The sequence below is a fragment of the Lactuca saligna genome, chromosome 8, assembly GCF_052625555.1.
Source record: "Lactuca saligna cultivar CGN05327 chromosome 8, ASM5262555v1, whole genome shotgun sequence".
Classification (NCBI taxonomy): domain Eukaryota; kingdom Viridiplantae; phylum Streptophyta; class Magnoliopsida; order Asterales; family Asteraceae; genus Lactuca; species Lactuca saligna.
Window position 1 is genome coordinate 27,080,457 of NC_136424.1, and position 20,869 is coordinate 27,101,325.

A 20,869-nucleotide genomic window follows, 5' to 3' on the forward strand; every position below is an offset into this window, starting at 1 on the left:
CTCATTTTTAGTTTATTCGATAACATGACAGTCTTCTTCTATATTTTTTTTTAACAAATTTAATCGCGAATGATCAATATGATTTTAAATAATAATTAAAATTTTTATTTACAATAAAGCAACATATCATTTTTAGTATTATTTATTGATTTATTACTTTGGATATTACTAACAGTTCGATATTAATTTACATTATTAATGGCCGAATTATTTCTATGTCGAGCCTGAAATACATCAGAATATGGTTGTCAAAATCGCGATCATGATCGTAGGATCATACGATCCTAAGTATGAAAAACGAGTCGGATTGTATTTGGGGTAACATTGAAGGTAGGATCGTAAGATCCGGATCTAATCCGATCCTACCTTCTCTTGATTTTTTTTTTAATTATTTTTTTTGCAAATGAATTTTTTACCACTTTATGTCTTTTAGTATTTACCAATTTACCCTTTATCACTGTGTACTGTGATTTATAACTAATATTTTAAAGTTTTTATAAATTTTGAATGAAGTTTGAAATATTTTTATATTTAAATTTAAATTTAAATTTTATTTTATTTAATGGGATCTTAAAATCCCAATTTTAAAAACCTAAAAACAATCCAAGGTAAAATTACTAGCATCCTTTTATGAATATACTTATGTTAAATTAGTTTATTAGAAGACAAATGCATGATAATGCCGGGTCAAATTGATTCACATGGAGTTGGACCCACACTTGTTTTTAAATGATATCCAAACCTATATCTCGTTTTTCCGATTATAGCGTATAGCATGTACACTTGCATGCTGTACATCAATACTTATCAAGTAAAAATCTATATTAAATTATATTTTATTTAATTTTATGCAATCTAAATGACTAAACATAAGATATTTTCCTTATAAATAAGTCTCCAGCATTTGCATTGAAAGGACGTACAAGCGGAAAGCTTCTCTCTTCCTTCTCCTCTTCACTCCTCTTCACTCTCATCAGGATCATGGATCCCTACAAGGTACAACTCTCGAATGCCGCTTTGTACAACTCTTTCATGCATACAATGATGATGTTTGGAATGATGGGATATATTGTTTTTGATCTTTATTTCGAAAAAGTTTCACAAACCTACTTTGTTACAAAAAACTTTTCATATCACTCGGTTTTGAACGATCATCGTATACACAACATTTATTTTTATTTTTCTCTTTGGATCATATGATTTTTATAATTTTTTTTATATAGTATATACAAAAATGTTGATGTTTGTATGTGCTACAGTATATATATATATATATATATATATATATATATATATATATATATATATATATATTCAAGGTTTGCTCAAGCATTTGACGTGCTTAGTATTTGCTTTTATAAAGATAGACATACATTTATAAAACTTACGGAATAATATTTTTATCACTCTTACAGTTACAGACAATATCACGTTATTAGTTATGTTTGATTTGATGTAGTATGTGCGGTGTGCCATCTTTTCGATAATAAATGTTTGCTTGTTGTTTAAAGTACTTTTAATAATAATTTCAGTTTTGAAAAAAATAATATTGATTATTATTGTCGGGAAATTTAATGACTAATTTAAATTTACAAAACTAGTTTGTAAATATAAATTTAAAACATTTAAAACAGAACATATTAAAAGTAGTTTGTTTTCTCAACAAAGATAGAATTTAGTAAGATCGGATGGTTTTGAAATCCAAACTTCATGACGTGTACAAGATCTTATACAATTTGATGCATTTTATTCTTCTCCTCTTAGTACAAACAAAAAAATATTAGAAAATAAGCAATTATATTTCATGTGTTCTTCTCTTACTTTAATACACGAGCAACAAATTTATTAATCTCATACTTAAATGTGTATAATTTATTACGATAACAATTATTTCTTTTGTGTTAGAAAAATAACATGTAATTAAATATAGAACTTAACAAATAAGTTTAAAGATTTATTGAATATCCAATACTTTTGATTAAAACAAATGAATATAGGTTATTAGGGCTGTTCATCGGTTTGAGTTGTGGTTGCGTGAATGAATAATTACTTAGTGGGAATTAGGGGTTATGATTTCACATTTTAATTGTATTTTTTTATGTAATTTTTTTATTATAATGTTAATAAAGTTTTCTTTATATTTAAAATATACAAATAAACGTATTAATAAATTTATATAAATTGGAATATTGGATAATAATTGAATGGGTCAATCAAATGATAATTGGATGGATCCAGTTACATGAATCCAAGAATAATAATTGAATCAAATAGGTTCGGTTTCTCTTGGATCTGGATTATCATCTAACAATCGATCCAATTTAAATTTAAATTTAAATAATAAATATTTTTAACCGATCTAATAAAATCACAAATAAATATCTACTGTTTGCCAATCATTTTTAACTGAATCGGATCAATTAATTTCTATGCATCTTAGCTTATCATAAAGTCAAAATTAGACAGACCATCAAAAAACACGAATCGTTTTGAAAAAGATTTTGGTCTAAAAATATATATCGTACTCTAATACGAAGCTTACTACATAATATGGTATACTTCTATTTATTTATTTTTTATTTTTTAATAAAAGACTTTAGATCAGCGATATCAGATATGTGTAGAAAGATTATCAATTTACTAATTTATATAAAATAAATATTTTCAAGCATTTAACATTATAAAATCACCCCTTTTTATTATCTACATAGAAATTTCCATTTACTTTAAAACAATTGATGATATGTTATAGTTATATATGTAACATTTACATAAAATAAAAAAAAATAATAAATCTAATGATATGAATAATTAAAATTTGTTATTTGATAAAACAATATAACCTTATATTTTAACTTTTCACCTTTAATGGTTTTACAAACTACAAAGTAAAAACCATTTTTTAGGATATGAAATAATATTTATATTTTAATTTAAAATTGAAATATATTATTAAAAACATATGAAAAATTCTGTCAGTCTGTCACCTTTACAGAACACCTCCCGTCTCCTGCAGCACCGTTCTACCGGCGGCCACCGTGTGAATATCTTATGCTTGTTTAATCTTGACACTGATCTTTTTTTTTTTTTGTTTTTTTTCAATCGCTAAAATCATTTAAATGGCGTCAGATGTTATACTCTGAGTAAATTTCGTATGATTTATCGTGTAAATTCAACTCTATAATAAACCAAGGAGCTGAATCTATCGTCCGATTGTGCAGGAATCGAAACTCATCCTCCCTCCCCCTGATGTAATTACGGATAAACTGTTATCTTTTTAATCGAAATGAATCAGTGACATTTTCGTTCACTAATTCTTCGATTTGTTATTTTGTTGCAGCAACGCCCTTCAAGTGCTTACAATTCCCCATTCTGGACAACAAACGCCGGTTTACCAGTCTACAACAACACCGCATCACTGACTGTTGGAAACAGAGGTCCGATTCTCCTTGAAGATTATCATCTGATCGAAAAACTTGCGAATTTCACTCGTGAAAGGATCCCAGAACGTATAGTTCATGCAAGAGGTGCTAGTGCAAAGGGTTTCTTCGAGGTCACCCATGACATCACTCATCTCACCTGTGCTGATTTCCTCCGTGCTCCCGGAGTTCAAACTCCGACGATTGTTCGTTTCTCTACTGTCATCCATGAACGTGGAAGCCCTGAAACCATCAGAGACCCCCGAGGTTTTGCAACAAAGTTCTACACCAGAGAGGTAATTAAGCTTTAGCTTTGATGATAACAACTGAATACGAATATGAATATGTTGATTTCTTCTCTAGAAAACTTGACAATATTTGTTCTGTTTGACTTTTAGGGTAACTTTGATATTGTGGGAAACAACTTCCCTGTGTTCTTCACTCGTGATGCAATGGCATTCCCAGATGTGATCCATGCATTTAAGCCAAACCCTAAATCGCACATCCAAGAAGACTGGAGAATTCTCGACTTTCTCTCACACCATCCAGAAAGCTTGAACACGATGACATTCTGGCTGGATGATGTTGGGATTCCAACTGATTACAGACACATGGAAGGGTCAAGTGTCAACACTTTAACCCTAGTTAACAAAGAAGGGAAAACACACTATGTGAAGTTCACATGGAAACCCACATGTGGGGTTAAGTGTTTGATGGATGAGGAAGCTATCAAGATCGGAGGAGCTAATCACAGCCATGCAACACAAGATCTTTACGACTCCATTGCAGCTGGGAATTATCCAGAATGGAAGCTTTTTCTGCAAGTTATTGACCCGGATCATGAAGACAGACTTGACTTTGACCCACTTGATGGAACCATGGTATGGCCGGAAGATGTGGTACCTTTGCAGCCGGTTGGGCGTATGGTTTTGAACAAGAACATTGATAACTTCTTTGCTGAGAATGAACAATTGGCGTTCAATCCGGGTCTTGTTGTCCCCGGAATCTACTATTCCGATGATAAGATGCTTCAAGGGAGAATTTTTGCGTATTCCGATACTCAAAGGCATCGTCTTGGACCCAATTATCTCCAACTTCCGGTCAACGCGCCCAAATGTGCTCATCATAACAATCATTATGATGGAAATATGAACTTCATGCATAGAGATGAAGAGGTGGGTTATCTTTTCATTTTGTTATGTTTAATTAGTTCATAAAAATTTGGTGACTTTCATTAATTAATTACAAGAAAAAAATACACCCAAAATCAAAACTTTCTAAAATACATGCGATGGATTTCTTCCAGGTTGATTACTTCCCTTCGAGGTATGATCGTGTTCAACATGCTCAGAAGTACCCGATCAATTCTGCTAGGGTTACGGGAACCCGTGAAAGGGTTAGTTTTTTTTTTTTTTTTTTTTTGGTTTCTTCCATGACTCATTTTTATCAAATATTAGAAAATAAAAACATCAAAATAAATAATTATGTTTTTTTTTTCAATGCAGACTGTGATCCCAAAATTTAACGATTTCAAGCAGCCAGGAGAGAGATACAGATCTTGGGAACCAGACAGGTACTTATTAATTATTATTATATTATATCTCATTTGTTTTTTCTATATTTGTTTCAAGATTCCATCAAATTTATAAACTGTTAATTATAATTATAGGCAAGAACGATTCATTCACCGAATGGTTAAGATGTTGTCCGACCCACGGGTCACCCATGAGCTCCGCAGTATTTGGATCTCCTACTGGACCCAGGTATGTTCTAATGTTCATGTAACAATGTAACATGTAAATGATGTAATTAATCATGTCCCCCTTTATAATATTGTTTGTTGTAATTTTAAAATTTGGGTGATTTTTTTTTTTTTTTTTTTGCAGGCTGACCAGTCTTTGGGCCAGAAGATAGCATCAAGGCTCAGTGTGAGGCCCAGTTATTGAACATAAACGTTTTGGGACGATTGTTTGAGTGTGGTCAACGGGTCAATGTCGAGGTCAAGGTCAAGGTCTGTCTCTTAAGTTTGTTGCACAAATGGTGTCAATGTTGTTGTGTACTATCTTTTTATTATGTAATATTTTCGTATACTTTAAGGAGCCTGGAACTTAGAATAAGAGCACACTTCGATGTGCTGAGTTACTGTGTTTCAGGTTCGGGTCTGTAAAGCGAAAGCCTATATACTTTATGGGTCACGTGTTATGTAATATGTAAGTTGTTTCTTTTACATGTAATCTTGTTTTTTTTGCAATCTATTTGATACTTGGAGTTGGATTGTAAATGTGGTGGGTTGATTTTCTTCTTTATGTTTGACACATCACACATGGAATTGATTGGGCTTACATTTATCCAAATGAAAAGCCGAATATAGCAACTCTGATGGGCTTACATTTAGATAAAATATAAAATGTGACTGTTGTACTATATAGTTTTTAAACCGGATTTTCCAAAACAAAATGATGATTTTTATACCATGTCATAACTCGCAATGAATGGTTATGTATGAAATGTTAAATATTGCCCTACTTGGCTTGATGTTATACCGTGGAAGTTGGAAGCTGCTATTCTCTTTTACACCAACTTCAATCTCAACTTCAACCTGACATTTTGATCACGAAGGTTTAGTTCACTATGATTCATTCGAAGTCAACTCCTTGATCATATGGTATGAAATAGCTCTTGACAAATTATCGATTCACCTATTATACCAATTTTTTTTAATAACTAATTTGATTTTTGGGGTTTTCTTGGACCGACGAACGGCCCAAGATGCTTTAACCCCATTTTGTTTGTGTGCAGCAACACAACATTTCACTTATGAAGCTTGGTATTGTTAAGCACGTCTCCTCAAAACAGCATTGAAGATAATCTCAAATCAGGTAATACAATGTCATTTCGATTTTCTTAAAATACATATTTGTTCATTGAATTTTAATGTCAAGAATCTTAATCAAATTAGACTTCTGTGACATTTTTTTTACTAAATACAAAGAAATCAATCAACAAACATTTAGTCTACATGATATATTATTAGCGTATTTAAATTCATCACAACATACCAACCAATTTTGACTATGTTAGATGTCATTAGATAGTGACTACATTTTTAAGACGTGAGCCACTTTTAGTGTCCGGCTTAAACCCACTATTATTTATTTATTTATTGGATTTTTGGAGCACTAAACAAATAGAAAAAAGTAAAAATATAATTAAAGTCTTCCACATTAAATACAAAGGAAACATGTTATAAATATCAACTATAATAAAATACACAAATTTACGTGGAAAGTTGTAGTAAAAATACCACAAGATACCGACTCGACTAATTGAATCCAAAATTAGAGATGTGATATTAAAAAAGTAATACCATCAAACACGATGTTGTGCTGGCTAAACGTCTTTCGACAAAATAATCGTCTAGCCACTAAAATACCTTACTGTATCAAATATACAAAAATGTCTTATGATATTAAATGCTTGAACAAGCCAAACAATTTTTAAATTTATTCAACGTTTACTTACCAAAGGGCCTCTAGTCCAGCGGTATCCGGTGTTGCTCTCTTTCCTTGAGGTTGAAGTCCAAATCTCGTCGTGGACATATGTGAAATTAAGGAGTAGTTTAGATATGAGTAGATCACATTTGCTGTTTCAAAAAGAAAAATCAACATTTAGTTAAACTCTTTCTTACTGACATTAAAGAAGTCTCAAATATATATGAGGGGTGAATGAACGATGAGTACAACAATAAATATATACGAGAATTTGAAAACCAAAACCAAGAAAAAGCGTTGAAACTTTAAATGAGTTTCTTCGACAATTTGGATTAAATAAATAAGTTTCTTCGACAAATCGTATATCAATATCTTAAAACTCCCATTACCAAAAGCCTATAAAAGTAAGTAGTACCTTCCAAACATTTTGGATCATTTGAAGGTGGTTGAGCATACGCTTGTTCCATACATGCAACAGCAATAACACGAAGGACAATGGGCAGTATCTCCAAAGGAGTTCAACCCAAGATGAAATCATACACATTGTGGATGATGTCAAATATATCTATCTTTGAGAACAATTATTAAGTCTGTTGCTTCCAAAAACATTTAGTACATCATCATAGTCGGCTTGAACGAGTAATGCTCTCATCTTGTCTTGTAATAGATGAAGGTTACTTCAACCATTGACACTTTTGGTTGTTGGATTTAATAGGGCTTATTATGGATCAAATGGTTTTCTTCAACAAATGAGTTATAAGATATCAATATCTCAAAACTCCTATTACCAAAAGCCTTTAAAAGCACGTAGTACCTTCCAAACATTTTGGATCATTTGTAGGTGGTTGAACATGCGTTTAATCTATACGTGCATTGTTTGAAGGACAAAGGCCAGTAACTCCAAAAGATATTAACCCAAGATGAAGTTATACACATTTATGGATGATGTCAAATATCCCTATCTTTTAGAACAATTATTATGTTATTGTTACTTCCAAAAGCATTTAGTGCATCATCATAATCAGCTTGAACGAGTAATGCTCTCATCTTGTCTTGCAACAAATGAAGTTTACTTCAACCATTGACATTGCTTGATTAAAATGGCATTCTGCACTGGTTGTTAGATTTAACAGGGTATATTAATTTAGTCTCTTCGGCGAGACATTACTTGGATAGCGGCATGTTTACCAAAAATATTTATTCAATGAGATGGAATAATCTAGTCTCGATTAAGTTGAATATATTCATGTTGAGGGTATTTATTAATCGTATTCTAACCCGTGCTAGTTTAGATGACCAAGGAATACACTTAACACTTGGATTCTACTATTTTCCTACTTTATGAAAAGGTCACATAGACTGCCCCACATTTGTTTTCTATGTGCTTCGTTATTCTAGACATTTGGGCTCTTGTTGTGCGGTGGTGGAATTTGGTTGCCCTTTTTAATGCTATGGTGGTTGATTAGATAACATAGGCAGATATCATGAAGCTTAATTTGGTGCATCACATAATGTAATGATGTGGTTATCATCACCTCTTTTTGGGTTGTATGGAAGTTTCATAAGTCCTTGCTCTTTGGAACCGGTAGACCTTATAAAGCTAATATTTTTGATGATATAGTACCGCAATCATTTTTATGGACTTGAAATAGGTGAAATAACTATATCATGAGTTGAGTTGGTTTATTGCACAACCCCTCATTAGTATTTACGGCCTTGCACTTTGTTCTTTTCTCACTAGCACCTTGTTAGTGTTTTATAAAATATTCTATGGTTCCAAAAAAACTAAGACAATATTTATAAACCTCTAACAAAAATCCTAAAATCTCTAAGTAACCAAATATATGTAAATGTTGGCTTTGAATAATAACTTAGGATGGAAGTAATCGGATAACTCTCGTGTGGGAGAATTCAATTCACATGTAAAAACAAAAGTGACATTAAAAATTCTCCTATATTTTATTCTTATTATCATCATACCCACATAAAATGGTGACAAGTGGACTAAAATTAAATCAATTTCATTAAATATGTCGTTAAATATAACACATGTCAACATTTGATATGATATAAAGATAAATATGAATAAAATGTTGGGGAATATTTAATTTCTCAAAACAAAACTGGTGAAACCAAAATCATGTCTCACCCAATAAAACTTATGCTCGGCTCCCTAGTTCATTAAAGGAAAGAAAAGAAAAGACAATAAAAGAAAAGGAAATAAAGGAATTGATATTCCTTTCTTTTCTCTCAGGTCACTTCGGATTTGTGAGGTCAATTTGTAGGGAAAATTAACATGAATCTTTCATTCCTTTCTCTTCTCCTCTTTCCGATAAATAAACTCAAGAGCAACAATCCTTCCAAATCTTCCCACTTCATTTCACTTCTCTCGTTTAATTAAGCTCCGGAGCGGATCGTTCGAACTTTGTAATGTAACAACTTCAAAGTTTGCAATTTTGTTATTGAATCGCAAGCTTAAATGTTCACGCTCTCTTATAGTGTCCACAGGAACACCATATCACAAGTGAGAAGGCTTTTTCTTTTGTGAAGAAAGAATGATGATAATCACTAAAATTACAAAAATAAAATAGAAGGGGTGGATAGAATGACCTATTTTTCAAAACTATCACAAAATAACCATTTATTTTGCAAAACAGATATTCAGGATATTCTTTTATTTTGTGAATTACATTTGTGGCCATTTCAACAATTCTTGGCCACTTTTTCTTAATTAGTTTTCGCAAAGCCTTTTGCACAATCATTGTCTATCTTGAATTTCCATGTGCAAAAGGCTTTGCACAATCGATGTCTATCTTGAATTTCCATGGAAATTAAACAAGTCCTTAAGCCTTCATATCTTCCATCTTGAAACATGATTTTTTTTTCAATCTTAAATAAATTCACAATATCGGGAAGTTAGAGTACTTATTGGGTGTGATATGAAGTCAATTGGTGTTTGCGTATACGATGTCAAGACTAATGAAAGTACGAAACGCTTTTTAGATTTGTGATCCGGTATAACCCATATCAGAGTATGCATGTATTTGCATGATCTTGTTCTATCAAGGGGCATAACATCATTATTGTCATGGAGGAGGGTCAAATCCTATCTCAGCCTTAAATATTGCATCAAAATAGATTATGTGATTAAATATTGCATCAAAGTGGATGACTTACACATAATATGCTACAAGATCATTAAATAAAAAATGGTATTAATAAAAGATCATGCAAGAAACACTATACTCTTATGATATCCCATGTAGTGGTCTCATTATGATTCTCTTCAATACACAAGTTCACAAACTTGTATCCATATGCAAACTATATTACTATATATCAACCGTATGGGTTCCTATGTATATGAACTTCAACTCAACTCAAGTCTAAATTAATATTCGATCGAAAAGGTTTTGAAGAATTAGATGCTTGAGGTCTATTATCATGTTTGTAATATACAGATCTAGTATCATAATGAAATATAGTAATCAAACAATATTTTTATCAAATAACATCATAACTCAGAGAAAGTACAATCATTATAATGATTGGCATTTGGATATACTAGAAACAATTAAAACCACTCCACATGTTATGTTCAGAATCTAAGCTAAATATATACTGTATATATAAAAATCGATCAACATTTGTTCAGAGGTTTAACCAAATTATCAAGCTAAAACATCCACAAAGGGTGAATGAACTTCTGTATTTTAGATTTTTAGGCAACAAGTACTTTGGTCATAAACATACTTTTTAATAAATGTAATGTTACTTACATTTAACTAAGCTAAATATGAAGAAATCCGATTAACAATTTTTACCATATTTGGAAGGTTGGTGTATTTGCATATATTGTTGATGGGGCTTTTATAATTATCTTAACCACAACAAATATATTTCTTATCCCAATAGTTGAGAAATATAAAACAAAAAGATATATATATCATTTATATCATATCATGTTCATATAATATATAATTAACTTATAGAAACATACCTGTTATAAATGGAAAAAACCTCAACCTTTTGGTGTGAAAACATGACAACAAGGTTATAAGTGGAAAAAACCTCAACCTTTTAAACTGTTGGCTTGACTGGTATATTTGAAGTTTTAATTTCTAAAATAAACATTTTTAGTGGTTTTTAAAAATTATGCAACCTACAAATACAAACAAAAAAAGAGTTGTCATGGGAATAAAAAGGAAATTGAAAGATCCAGAAATTAATAATTTTTGTGGCCAAATTAAAACAAAAGAAACCTTATCAAAAGGCATCTATATGCGTTCACACTTAACAGAGTGGATATGGAGTTGATGAGCACACGTATCAAAGCATTCGTAAACACGTGTCATTATATAAGAGGTCCATGTCATCAACCTGACACGAGTGGTTCTTTTTTAATTTCGATAAGCTCCAAAAGTTAGGATAAGGAAATAGAGGTATGGCGTTCTAATTTATTAATATTTTCCAAAAGACCCCTAAGTTATAGATAGTTCCATAAAACACCCTAATAACAATATGTATTCAATAAAACCCTTCAATCTAAATCACAAATCGCATGTCTAATTATATTGGGTTCTAGTGACTTACCTTTTTTCTTATATGAGAGTAAATAAAAATAAAATATAGGTGATTATTCTGTTATACAAAGTTCAGTTGGTGAATTTGAAAATGAACATGTCTATTGCTTGAAGTATGACCATTTGAGGGTGTTTATGAAAACTAACACAAACTTTGGGGCACTTTATGCAACTTGTTTATATTTTTAAATAGTTTCATAAACTCTAATATTTTATTTATGGCTTTATAGCACTCCTACTCTCCTCGGTTTTTTCACCTCTACACAAATTATAAGATCATGGGACCCACACTAGCATAAAAAACCGGTTTCCCTTACATGAGATTTTGTGTATAAATAAAGTATCAGTCAAAATATCGTGTTTCTTTTCCATCATGTCTTTCATATGTGATCTTAAAAAGATTAGTGGATTAACCCAATTGTAAAAAGTGAATTTGCCTTGTTTTGGCTATTGGATCGGGGTTTGACAAGTTTTAAAATCTGGCATTGCTTTATCTTTCTGATTTCAAAACAATAATAATAATAATAATATATTATTATTATTATTATTATTATTATTATTATTATTATTATTATTATTATTATTATTATCATCATCATTAAACTATTTTTTTACAAATTTGAAAATCTGGCATTGTTTTATCTTTCTAGTTTTAAAAAAAATAATTAAAATTTCTATAAGACTTTTACAAACACGATCAACGTACATAATGATACATATCATCATGAATTCATGTTTATCACATCTTTTGCCCTGCTTTATGTTTAGGTTTCTTAAATCTTTCTATGTTAATTCGGCGTGCTAGTTAAGTAGTTTTTGTCAGAAACTGAGGTAAATCGATTTTTTTTGATTCTCTGATAGTCATGATACACTTTCATATCGAAATATTTCGATGATATAATCGAAAATTCAATCGGATAAAACTCAAAGAATGAAGAATTTTATAAACTTCTTGTGTACCAAAAAAATATAAAAAACAAAATATAACTCTATGTTTGAAAGCTGTTAAAACTGTCACAAGGCAGTTTCAAACCTATCACAAAACTGCGATAAAAAAACTGAATCCAAGATAAGGGTAAAAATCAGGTCCATTTTCTCAGAGATTTTGACCCTAGCTAGGGACGCTGCCCCTTAGACCCTGCTAGGGGTTGCCACCCATTGGACCTCGTTACTAGGGACGCTGTCCTTGGACCCCTGTCAGTTCAGTGGTTTCGCGTCTAAATAACAATGTACGTTCAACCAAGATAAACTTAAACAAATGTGCATTGCGCACTATCCTAATTTGTTCAATATTTATCAATGTAACATTATCAAAACAGATTAATCCCATTAAACTTAAATAACATTGATAGCACTAATCACACTCTTTGGTTGCTCGTATTATTGTTTTGTCATTCATGCATCAACCATTCATAATTGTAACTTGAATCACGATGACAAAAATATGAACATATGCACATAAAATACATATAACACAACTATTTATGATTGTTCTATTATATAAAAGAACTATGAAATTAATTTGAATGTGCATTATTTTCTGCTTCCATATTGTTGGTAGAAATCGACACTTCTCCTTGGACATTGTGATTGGATGGTGTGCCAAAAGATAAAGCCTGTAGATTTTATTATACAGATATTTTTTTTCACTTTAAATAACTTCATAAACATAACTGGTTTAAGTTATTTGACAGTTGAGCCAACCATATGTTTTAACCGGCACACGAGATAAAAGGGGTGATAAATACAATATCATTTTCTCATGATATTTTGAATGCACGCGAAAAATAGAAGAAGATAATTGAGAAAATTTTATTTTTGTTCCTAGAGGCTAAAACTTAACCCCAAACCGCTTGTATATAAAAAGTCTATCAACATTTCGTAAGAGCAAAAGAGTCTCTTCCACAAGAAATCATCACAGCTTTCATCCACCTTCATATCCATGGATCCTTACAAGGTAGAACTCTCGTATACTGTTTTTGAAGCTTATGTACTACTTCAGTGCTGTTTCCGCAACTCTTTGACTCAGTTATCTCTATATGAATCGTGTTTGTTAGGTTATATGATTTATATATTGCAATTTGTTGTATTTGAATTGATATACATGTTTGACCACTTGATTTTGCGTAGTTTTCGATTCAATTGATTATTGATGATTGAGGTGAAGGTTTTTCCTGAATTAGATTACTTTTGCCCTAAATCATGAGATTGAAAGTATGTTGATTTTGAACTGTAGTGATCGAATTCGATTCACAAGCACTTCCATCCATGCATGTTTCCTTTTAATAAAGGAAAATTTTGATTGTTCTATGGTTTTATTTTAAGATACGAAGTAAAGCTCTGATTCCATGCCCATATTAAACTTGTTATATAGGTAATTTCTAGATTGCCTATTCCTTTAAGCAACTTAAGATCCAATTTTTAGCTTTCTTTTATCAACCGAGTTTTTTTTTGCATATGTCAATCCGTAGGAACACTTGATTCTTTAACCTTGTATCAAATTGCAATATCAATGGTTTTTTTTTGGGGATTAACTTATCTATTGTGCTGATATTCTGATATTACACATATAACACACTACAATTGTACATACCATAGTTCTACTTACTCATAGATTTTACCTTTTTGGCTGATGCAGTATCGTCCTTCAAGTGCATACAATGCCCCATTTTGGACTACCAATTCTGGTGCTCCGGTTTACAACAATAACTCTTCATTGACAGTTGGCACAAGAGGTACTTAAGTTTGGTATCTGTCATCTTCTTCTCATCAAACTTGGAATTTCTTGTTGGACTCTTTCATCTTAGGTTATGCGAATATGAATCTCATCCACTAATCATAATTCCTCTTTTGTCATATTATAGGCCCAATCCTTCTTGAGGATTACCATTTAGTGGAGAAACTAGCCAACTTTGACAGAGAACGCATCCCTGAACGTGTTGTCCATGCAAGAGGTGCCAGTGCAAAGGGTTTTTTCGAGGTCACACATGACATTTCTGCCCTCACATGTGCTGACTTTCTTCGTGCCCCTGGCGTCCAAACTCCTGTCATTGTTCGTTTCTCCACTGTTATCCATGAACGTGGAAGCCCTGAAACTCTCAGAGATCCTAGAGGCTTTGCAGTAAAGTTCTACACCAGAGAGGTAAAGGAACCCCCCTCCCCCTACCCTCTACCCCTACCCCCTACCCTATACCCCCTCTCAAATATCTTATATCTTCTTATTGACACTTGCAGGGAAATTTTGATTTGGTGGGGAACAATTTCCCAGTGTTCTTTATTCGTGATGGGATGAAATTTCCAGACATGGTTCATGCTCTGAAACCAAACCCTAAGTCTCACATTCAAGAAGACTGGAGAATTCTTGATTTCTTTTCTCATCATCCTGAAAGTCTACACATGTTCACATTCCTTCAAGATGACATTGGTGTCCCACAAGATTATCGCCACATGGAAGGCTCAGGAGTCAACACCTACACCCTAATCAACAAAGCCGGAAAAGCATACTATGTTAAATTCCACTGGAAACCAACATGTGGGGTCAAGAGTCTTCTAGAAGATGAAGCAATCAAAGTTGGTGGAGCCAATCACAGCCATGCAACACAAGATCTTTATGACTCCATTGCAGCTGGAAACTATCCTGAATGGAAGCTTTTCATTCAGACCATTGACCCTGATCATGAAGATAGGTTTGACTTTGACCCTCTTGATGTCACCAAGACATGGCCTGAAGATATTCTGCCATTGCAGCCTGTGGGGAGGATGGTTTTGAACAAGAACATTGATAACTTTTTTGCTGAGAATGAACAGCTGGCGTTTTGTCCTGCTATTATTGTCCCTGGTGTTTATTATTCTGATGATAAACTGCTTCAGACACGTATTTTCTCTTATGCTGATACACAAAGACATCGCCTTGGACCTAACTATTTGCAGCTTCCTGCTAATGCTCCTAAATGTGCTCATCATAATAATCACCATGAAGGTTTCATGAACTTCATGCATAGAGATGAGGAGGTATGTTTTTCTATATTCATATTTTGTAAAAATAATAAATATTGTTATTGACTTTTGTTAATTTTATAATCTTTTTACACTCTCCAGATCAATTACTTCCCTTCAAGACATGACCCTGCTCGCCATGCTGAACAGTACCCTATTCCCCCTGTTAGGTTGTCAGGAAAGCGTGATAAGGTCAGTTTATTTATTTTTTCTTTAAAAAGTTTTGTTTAAATTGTTACTAAAATGGGCTATATGTACTTTGTTTTTTCTAACACTTGTAAATTATAATGTTTTGTGTAAATGCAGTGTGTGATTGAGAAAGAGAACAACTTCAAACAGCCAGGAGAGAGATACAGATCCTTTGCTCCAGACAGGTTTTTATATATTTTCTCATATTTCCTTTATTTATTTATATTTTTTTTTAATTTTAGTTTCATCAATAAACTAACTTGATTTATTTTTTCTTGATTTTTAACAGACAAGAACGATTCATTAACAGAATTGTTGGTGCTCTGTCTGACCCGCGGGTCACTCACGAGATCCGCACAATCTGGGTTTCATACTGGTCTCAGGTTCGAATTATTAATGAATTGAATTCAAATAATCTACAAAAGATTAAGAGTAAATTACAAAAATTGTCCCTGTGCTTTCTGATTTTTACCATGTTTTGTCTAAAGCTAAAACAATTTTCAGTTTTGGTCCTTATGTTAAGGTTTAATATTCGTTTTTGGTCCTTATTGCAAGGTTCAAAACCTTGAAATAAGGACCAGAATTGAAAGAAAAAAAAGTTTCAATATTGGACTAAAAGATAAAACAATGTAAGAATAAAAAAGTTCAGGGACCATTTTTGTAGTTTGCTCCAAGATGAATGTTTTAAATTCTTTACAATAAAAATGGAATGTTGTTGCAGGCTGACAAGTCTCTGGGGCAAAAGATAGCTTCTCGCTTGAATGTGAAGCCAAGTTACTGAAGGGTAAAATTGGAAAAAGCCTTTGGGTTGTGGTATACAAAATAGTTTAGATAAGTCTGTTTGAGTCGAATGTGTTGTTATCGAATTGGTGTTGGAGTCGTTTCTTTAATGGTTGTAATGTGGAATAACTTTGCATGATGCTAATGATGTGATTGCTTCTTCCAAATAAAAATAAGTCAAATGTTATAAATTCTTTTGTCATGAATTTGTGTTATACGTTTGCATTTCTATATGATCTTTATGAATTAATGGGGTTTAAATTTGCATGAAACTATTAGCCTCTTTCATCATGTTCATGTTGAATTTTTGGTGATGTTGGATGTTGATCTGATTCTTGTGATGAAGTGTGATCTATTATTAGTGTTGGAGTGGAATGATTTTGATTTTGGTTATTCAGTATGGGGTTAATTAATAAGTTTAGGATTGGTCTTGAGTCTTAAAAGTAATCAGCATTTTTTATGTAGAAAACAAATAATCTTTGAATCACAGAAAATAATATTGCTTTTGCAAATAGTTTAGTTGAAACTATTATTTAGTTTTAAAGATTTAAATTAGCTAAACGTTCGTTAGCTTGATCAGACCATGACAAGCCATACTCTTGAAACATTAGGGAAAGGGTAAATGTTTGGGGTTGATTTTATTTGTGCTTTCATTTTTAGTTGTTGCAATAGAAAAATGAAAAAAAAAAAAAAAAAAGTAAATCAGTCGAGTATTTTTTTTAAGTATTTTTTTAAAAAGAAGATTTCCAATAAAATTTTAATATTTTGAATCAGTTTACAGTTTAATTCAAAGTTAATTTTTTTTTACAAAAGAAGACAAATTACCAATTAAAAATTCAGAATAACCCTTTTTAGCCAATTTCACAAATTTAGCCAAGATCTTTTATTTTGTACCAATAACCAAAATTAGTTCAAATGTAATTTTCAAAAAAGTCTTATTATTTTGTTTATTGGTAAAAAAAATAACATAACAATATAGATTAGTTCAAGGATAATCTTCAGAAAAATCTCAATATTTTAGTTATTGGTAAAAAATAACGTGATCTTTAGAAAAATCTCAATATTTTAACCAATTAACCAAAAAAGACGAAATATTGACTAAACTTGCGAAACCAGACAAAAATGGTTATTGCGAAATGTAGTTGGTAATCTATCTTTTTTTGTAAACAAAAATTAATTTGGGATTACCTAAAATATTGAGACTTTATTGGAGATTTCATTTTAAAAGAATTGGAACAAAATCTTAATAAAAGCTATATTTTGAACTAATAATGCTAGTCAAAATTTTTTTTGGACTAAATTGGTAATTTTCAACAAATCATAGTGACCATTTCTACGATTTTGTCTTTTGTTTAGAATATGAACAAAAAAATGTTAAAACCTTATGGAACAAAATTACATAAGAGCATTTCGGAACAAAATTGAAAACTATATTATGGGAGAGAGGGACCATAATTGCAATTTACTCCATTTTTTTATTATGTTAGATCTTGTTTAGGTGATAAGAGTTATTGCGTGATGAAACGTGGGGAGAAAGCAAAAATGAGGCCAACAAAACAAGGAACCGAGAAAAGTGATTTTACATATTAAAATGCTTGAATTTTAGCAAGAAATTTGTTTCTTTTAGCAACTTGGTATAAAATAAGTGACCCATGATTCCCCCCAACTTGGTAAAATGAATCTTGTGGAAGAGAACTCAAGTCAAATTTGTGTGATATGGTGGTATATATGATTTGTGGGGTTGCTTGGTAGTGTTTTATACCCACACATAGGAGAGATACCCAAAGGATATTATCACCTTTTGAGGGACTATTTTTGTCACTTGAATGGTTGTAACTAAACGATTTATTATTTATTTATTTATTGTATGTGTATGTGTTTTGTGAAAATTTTTAATATATATATATATATATATATATATATATATATATATATATATAAATTTATTTATCTGTAACATCTCAAAAGTCAGAATAAAAAATTTTCATTTTTATATTGAATGAACCATTAACCAAACATGTTTGTCAAAAACATAAAGTATTCAGAGTAAATCAAATAACATTCCAAAAGTACATCAGAGTCAATAAGTGTGAAAAATCATGGTGTGTGTGATGCAATCATCTCGAGTTATTCCCCTTCGAACCGGAGGTACATAAAACATAAAGTGAAAACCATAAACATAAAACTTAGTGAGTTCTCCAAAATACCGCATACCATACATATATGCCAGCTCAAGGTTGCGTCGGGTCTATTTTCACCCCCACATACATATAGCAAACAGACACACATGCATACAACACATACAACAGGAGTCACAAAGACTACAAGCACATACAATCCATAGTGTCCTATAGTATAGTCAACAAACTCACCTCGCAAAGCAGGTCAAAAGTCGACACGTCCTCGAAATCCCACAACAGGTGCTAAACGCCACCTAGATAATCACACGAGGCAAAACCTTAACCTACATTTCAAGACATTAATAGCTGATCCAAAATCCACAAGTCAAAGGTCAACCCTCAAGGTCAGTGGTCAAAGTCAACACCTGACCCTCACATCGTGACTAGCTCATGGTCACGTTGTGAATATGAACTCGACCCGGTCCCAACTCAGCGAGTCAACTCAACTAATCAACTCGCCTAGTCTCGATTCCAATCATCGTCACATCGTGGCCACTCCCGGGTCACATTGTGACATAAACCAAACAAAAGAGTCGCAGATGGCATGCATTCTCATGACGTGGCCGGTTCATCCTCACGTTGTGAGCGCTGCCTTGGCCAACTTTGAGCATTAAGCTCTTTAAGCCACTACTTGGGGATTTCTAAAGGGTCTTCCCTCACCCAAAGGATAATAAAATCATGGATTTTTAGTCATGCATGTCGAATGCATAACTTAAACACTTACTAGGTCAAAGAGGGAAAATGAGATCAACACTCATGCTTGGAGTCTAAAACCAACTCCAAAACTCAGATACAAAGCTTATAGTATAGAAGTTGTCTCAATGATCCATAAAGTTGCCAACTTTATGGATCCCATGCATGCTATCCAACTCAACCATGCAAAAAGGAGCTTAAAACCTAGATCTATCATGTAAGAGGTAAACAGGCCAAATCTTTATGACTTATAAGTGTCCAAAAGCTCAGCAAGAAGGTAAGGTAGAATCTAGATTGCCGAGAGAATGCTTCGTAAAAGTCTTCTTCCACTTCAATGATCTAAAGACCACCAAATAAGTTCTTCATGATCACCATAAATGGCTAAGGACATCAAGCAGGTCGATATTAGGGTTTTTGGGAGGCTAGAGAGTGAGGGAGGCTGAGGATGGGCAACCCTAGCCCTTTCATTCCATTAAATACTCGAACATTAGGGTTTTGGATCATTAGGTCGTTCTCACGTCGTGGGGATCCATACCTCACGTCGCAAGACTAGAAAAAAGCAAGTCAACAAGTCAATGGTCATTCATGAGGTGAGCACCATATCTCAAGTCGTGAACTTCTTCCAAAAGGTTAGCAATTAAAGAAACTAAGTACCTCCATGATCCAAATGTTACATTATCATTACATGAAATTTGTGAATCGTAGTGTGGTTTACATATTTAACTCAAGTTCATATTCTGAAATGAATTTTGTGTGTTTGATTATTAGGTAATGACATATGATAGATTGCGGGGGGGGGGGGGGGGGGGGGGGAACCTAGGAGGTTTATAAGGTATTCTTTGTACATGTCATGCAAAGGCTTTAGTGGGTCAAAGGATGTTAGAGATTAATAATAAACTGTATCTCTGATTAGGATCCGATCAAAGTAGATTTTTGATCAAATTGGATCGAATTAATCCAGTTCACTGGATTATAACCAAATCCATATCCTACAGAAGAAATTTTGATTTGATACCATTCATATTTGCCAAAATCTAGATTCAAAGCCACCTTAAAATGTGTTAAAACTCATCCCTAATCGGATAAAACTGGATCCAAACCAACCTTAAAATTCATCTCAAAACGAAACGGATTTGGCCGGATCTCGATCGGATTTTGATATGTGTTTAGTATAGAATTTTATCAATTATTAGCTAATTATTTACTTAAATATGGACAAAAGGTATTTAATAATGTCTAAATTATATTTTCAGTCTAGAAGACATGATTGGGAGCAAAAAGAAAGAAGGAGAAGCAATCAGAAGCTGGAAAATGAAGAAAGAAGAACAAACCTGACCCTACTCGGCGAGTCTAGAAGCTACTCGGCGAGTCCAATTGAATGTTCGCGAAGTAATATCAAGAATCCTTGCCGTACACATATTTCTCAAAGGAACTCAGCGAGTTGGGCACCTACCCGCCGAGTTGACCCTGTTTTGAGATAATTATAAATAGAGGACGAGATCCCGAATTTAGGAGTTCTTTGGCTTCCTTGGAGAACA

At 32.4% G+C, this 20,869-nt stretch overlaps 2 protein-coding genes and 1 long non-coding RNA gene across 5 annotated transcripts; 2 read left to right on the forward strand and 1 right to left on the reverse strand.

Annotated features, from left to right (window-relative positions):
- The first annotated feature begins 760 nt into the window (after positions 1–760).
- On the forward strand, positions 761–5,670 carry LOC145012597 (catalase-like). Of its 3 annotated transcripts, XM_078971394.1 has the most exons (9): positions 761–811; positions 895–996; positions 3,222–3,251; positions 3,341–3,715; positions 3,818–4,594; positions 4,726–4,815; positions 4,925–4,992; positions 5,089–5,182; positions 5,306–5,670. In XM_078971394.1, exons 1-9 carry the CDS (start codon positions 776–778, stop codon positions 5,363–5,365), a joined length of 1,632 nt encoding a protein of 543 aa, XP_078827520.1. In that variant the 5' UTR covers positions 761–775; the 3' UTR covers positions 5,366–5,670. The 3 variants fall into 3 exon arrangements, with proteins under 3 accessions (XP_078827520.1, XP_078827521.1, XP_078827522.1); XM_078971395.1 differs by lacking the exon at positions 3,222–3,251; XM_078971396.1 differs by lacking the exons at positions 761–811; positions 3,222–3,251 and having other exon boundaries at positions 877–996.
- On the reverse strand, positions 5,493–11,166 carry LOC145012600 (uncharacterized). The gene is made up of 2 exons (XR_013664590.1): positions 7,326–11,166; positions 5,493–7,062 (listed from the first exon to the last, which is right to left on the reverse strand). It is a non-coding gene; the product is annotated as an uncharacterized LOC145012600 (long non-coding RNA).
- Positions 11,167–13,307: 2,141 nt separating this feature from the next.
- On the forward strand, positions 13,308–16,660 carry LOC145012599 (catalase). The gene is made up of 8 exons (XM_078971397.1): positions 13,308–13,450; positions 14,132–14,228; positions 14,358–14,635; positions 14,728–15,504; positions 15,592–15,681; positions 15,796–15,863; positions 15,968–16,061; positions 16,400–16,660. The coding sequence occupies exons 1-8, from the start codon at positions 13,436–13,438 to the stop codon at positions 16,457–16,459; spliced, it is 1,479 nt and encodes a 492-aa protein (XP_078827523.1). The 5' UTR covers positions 13,308–13,435; the 3' UTR covers positions 16,460–16,660.
- Positions 16,661–20,869: the final 4,209 nt, after the last annotated feature.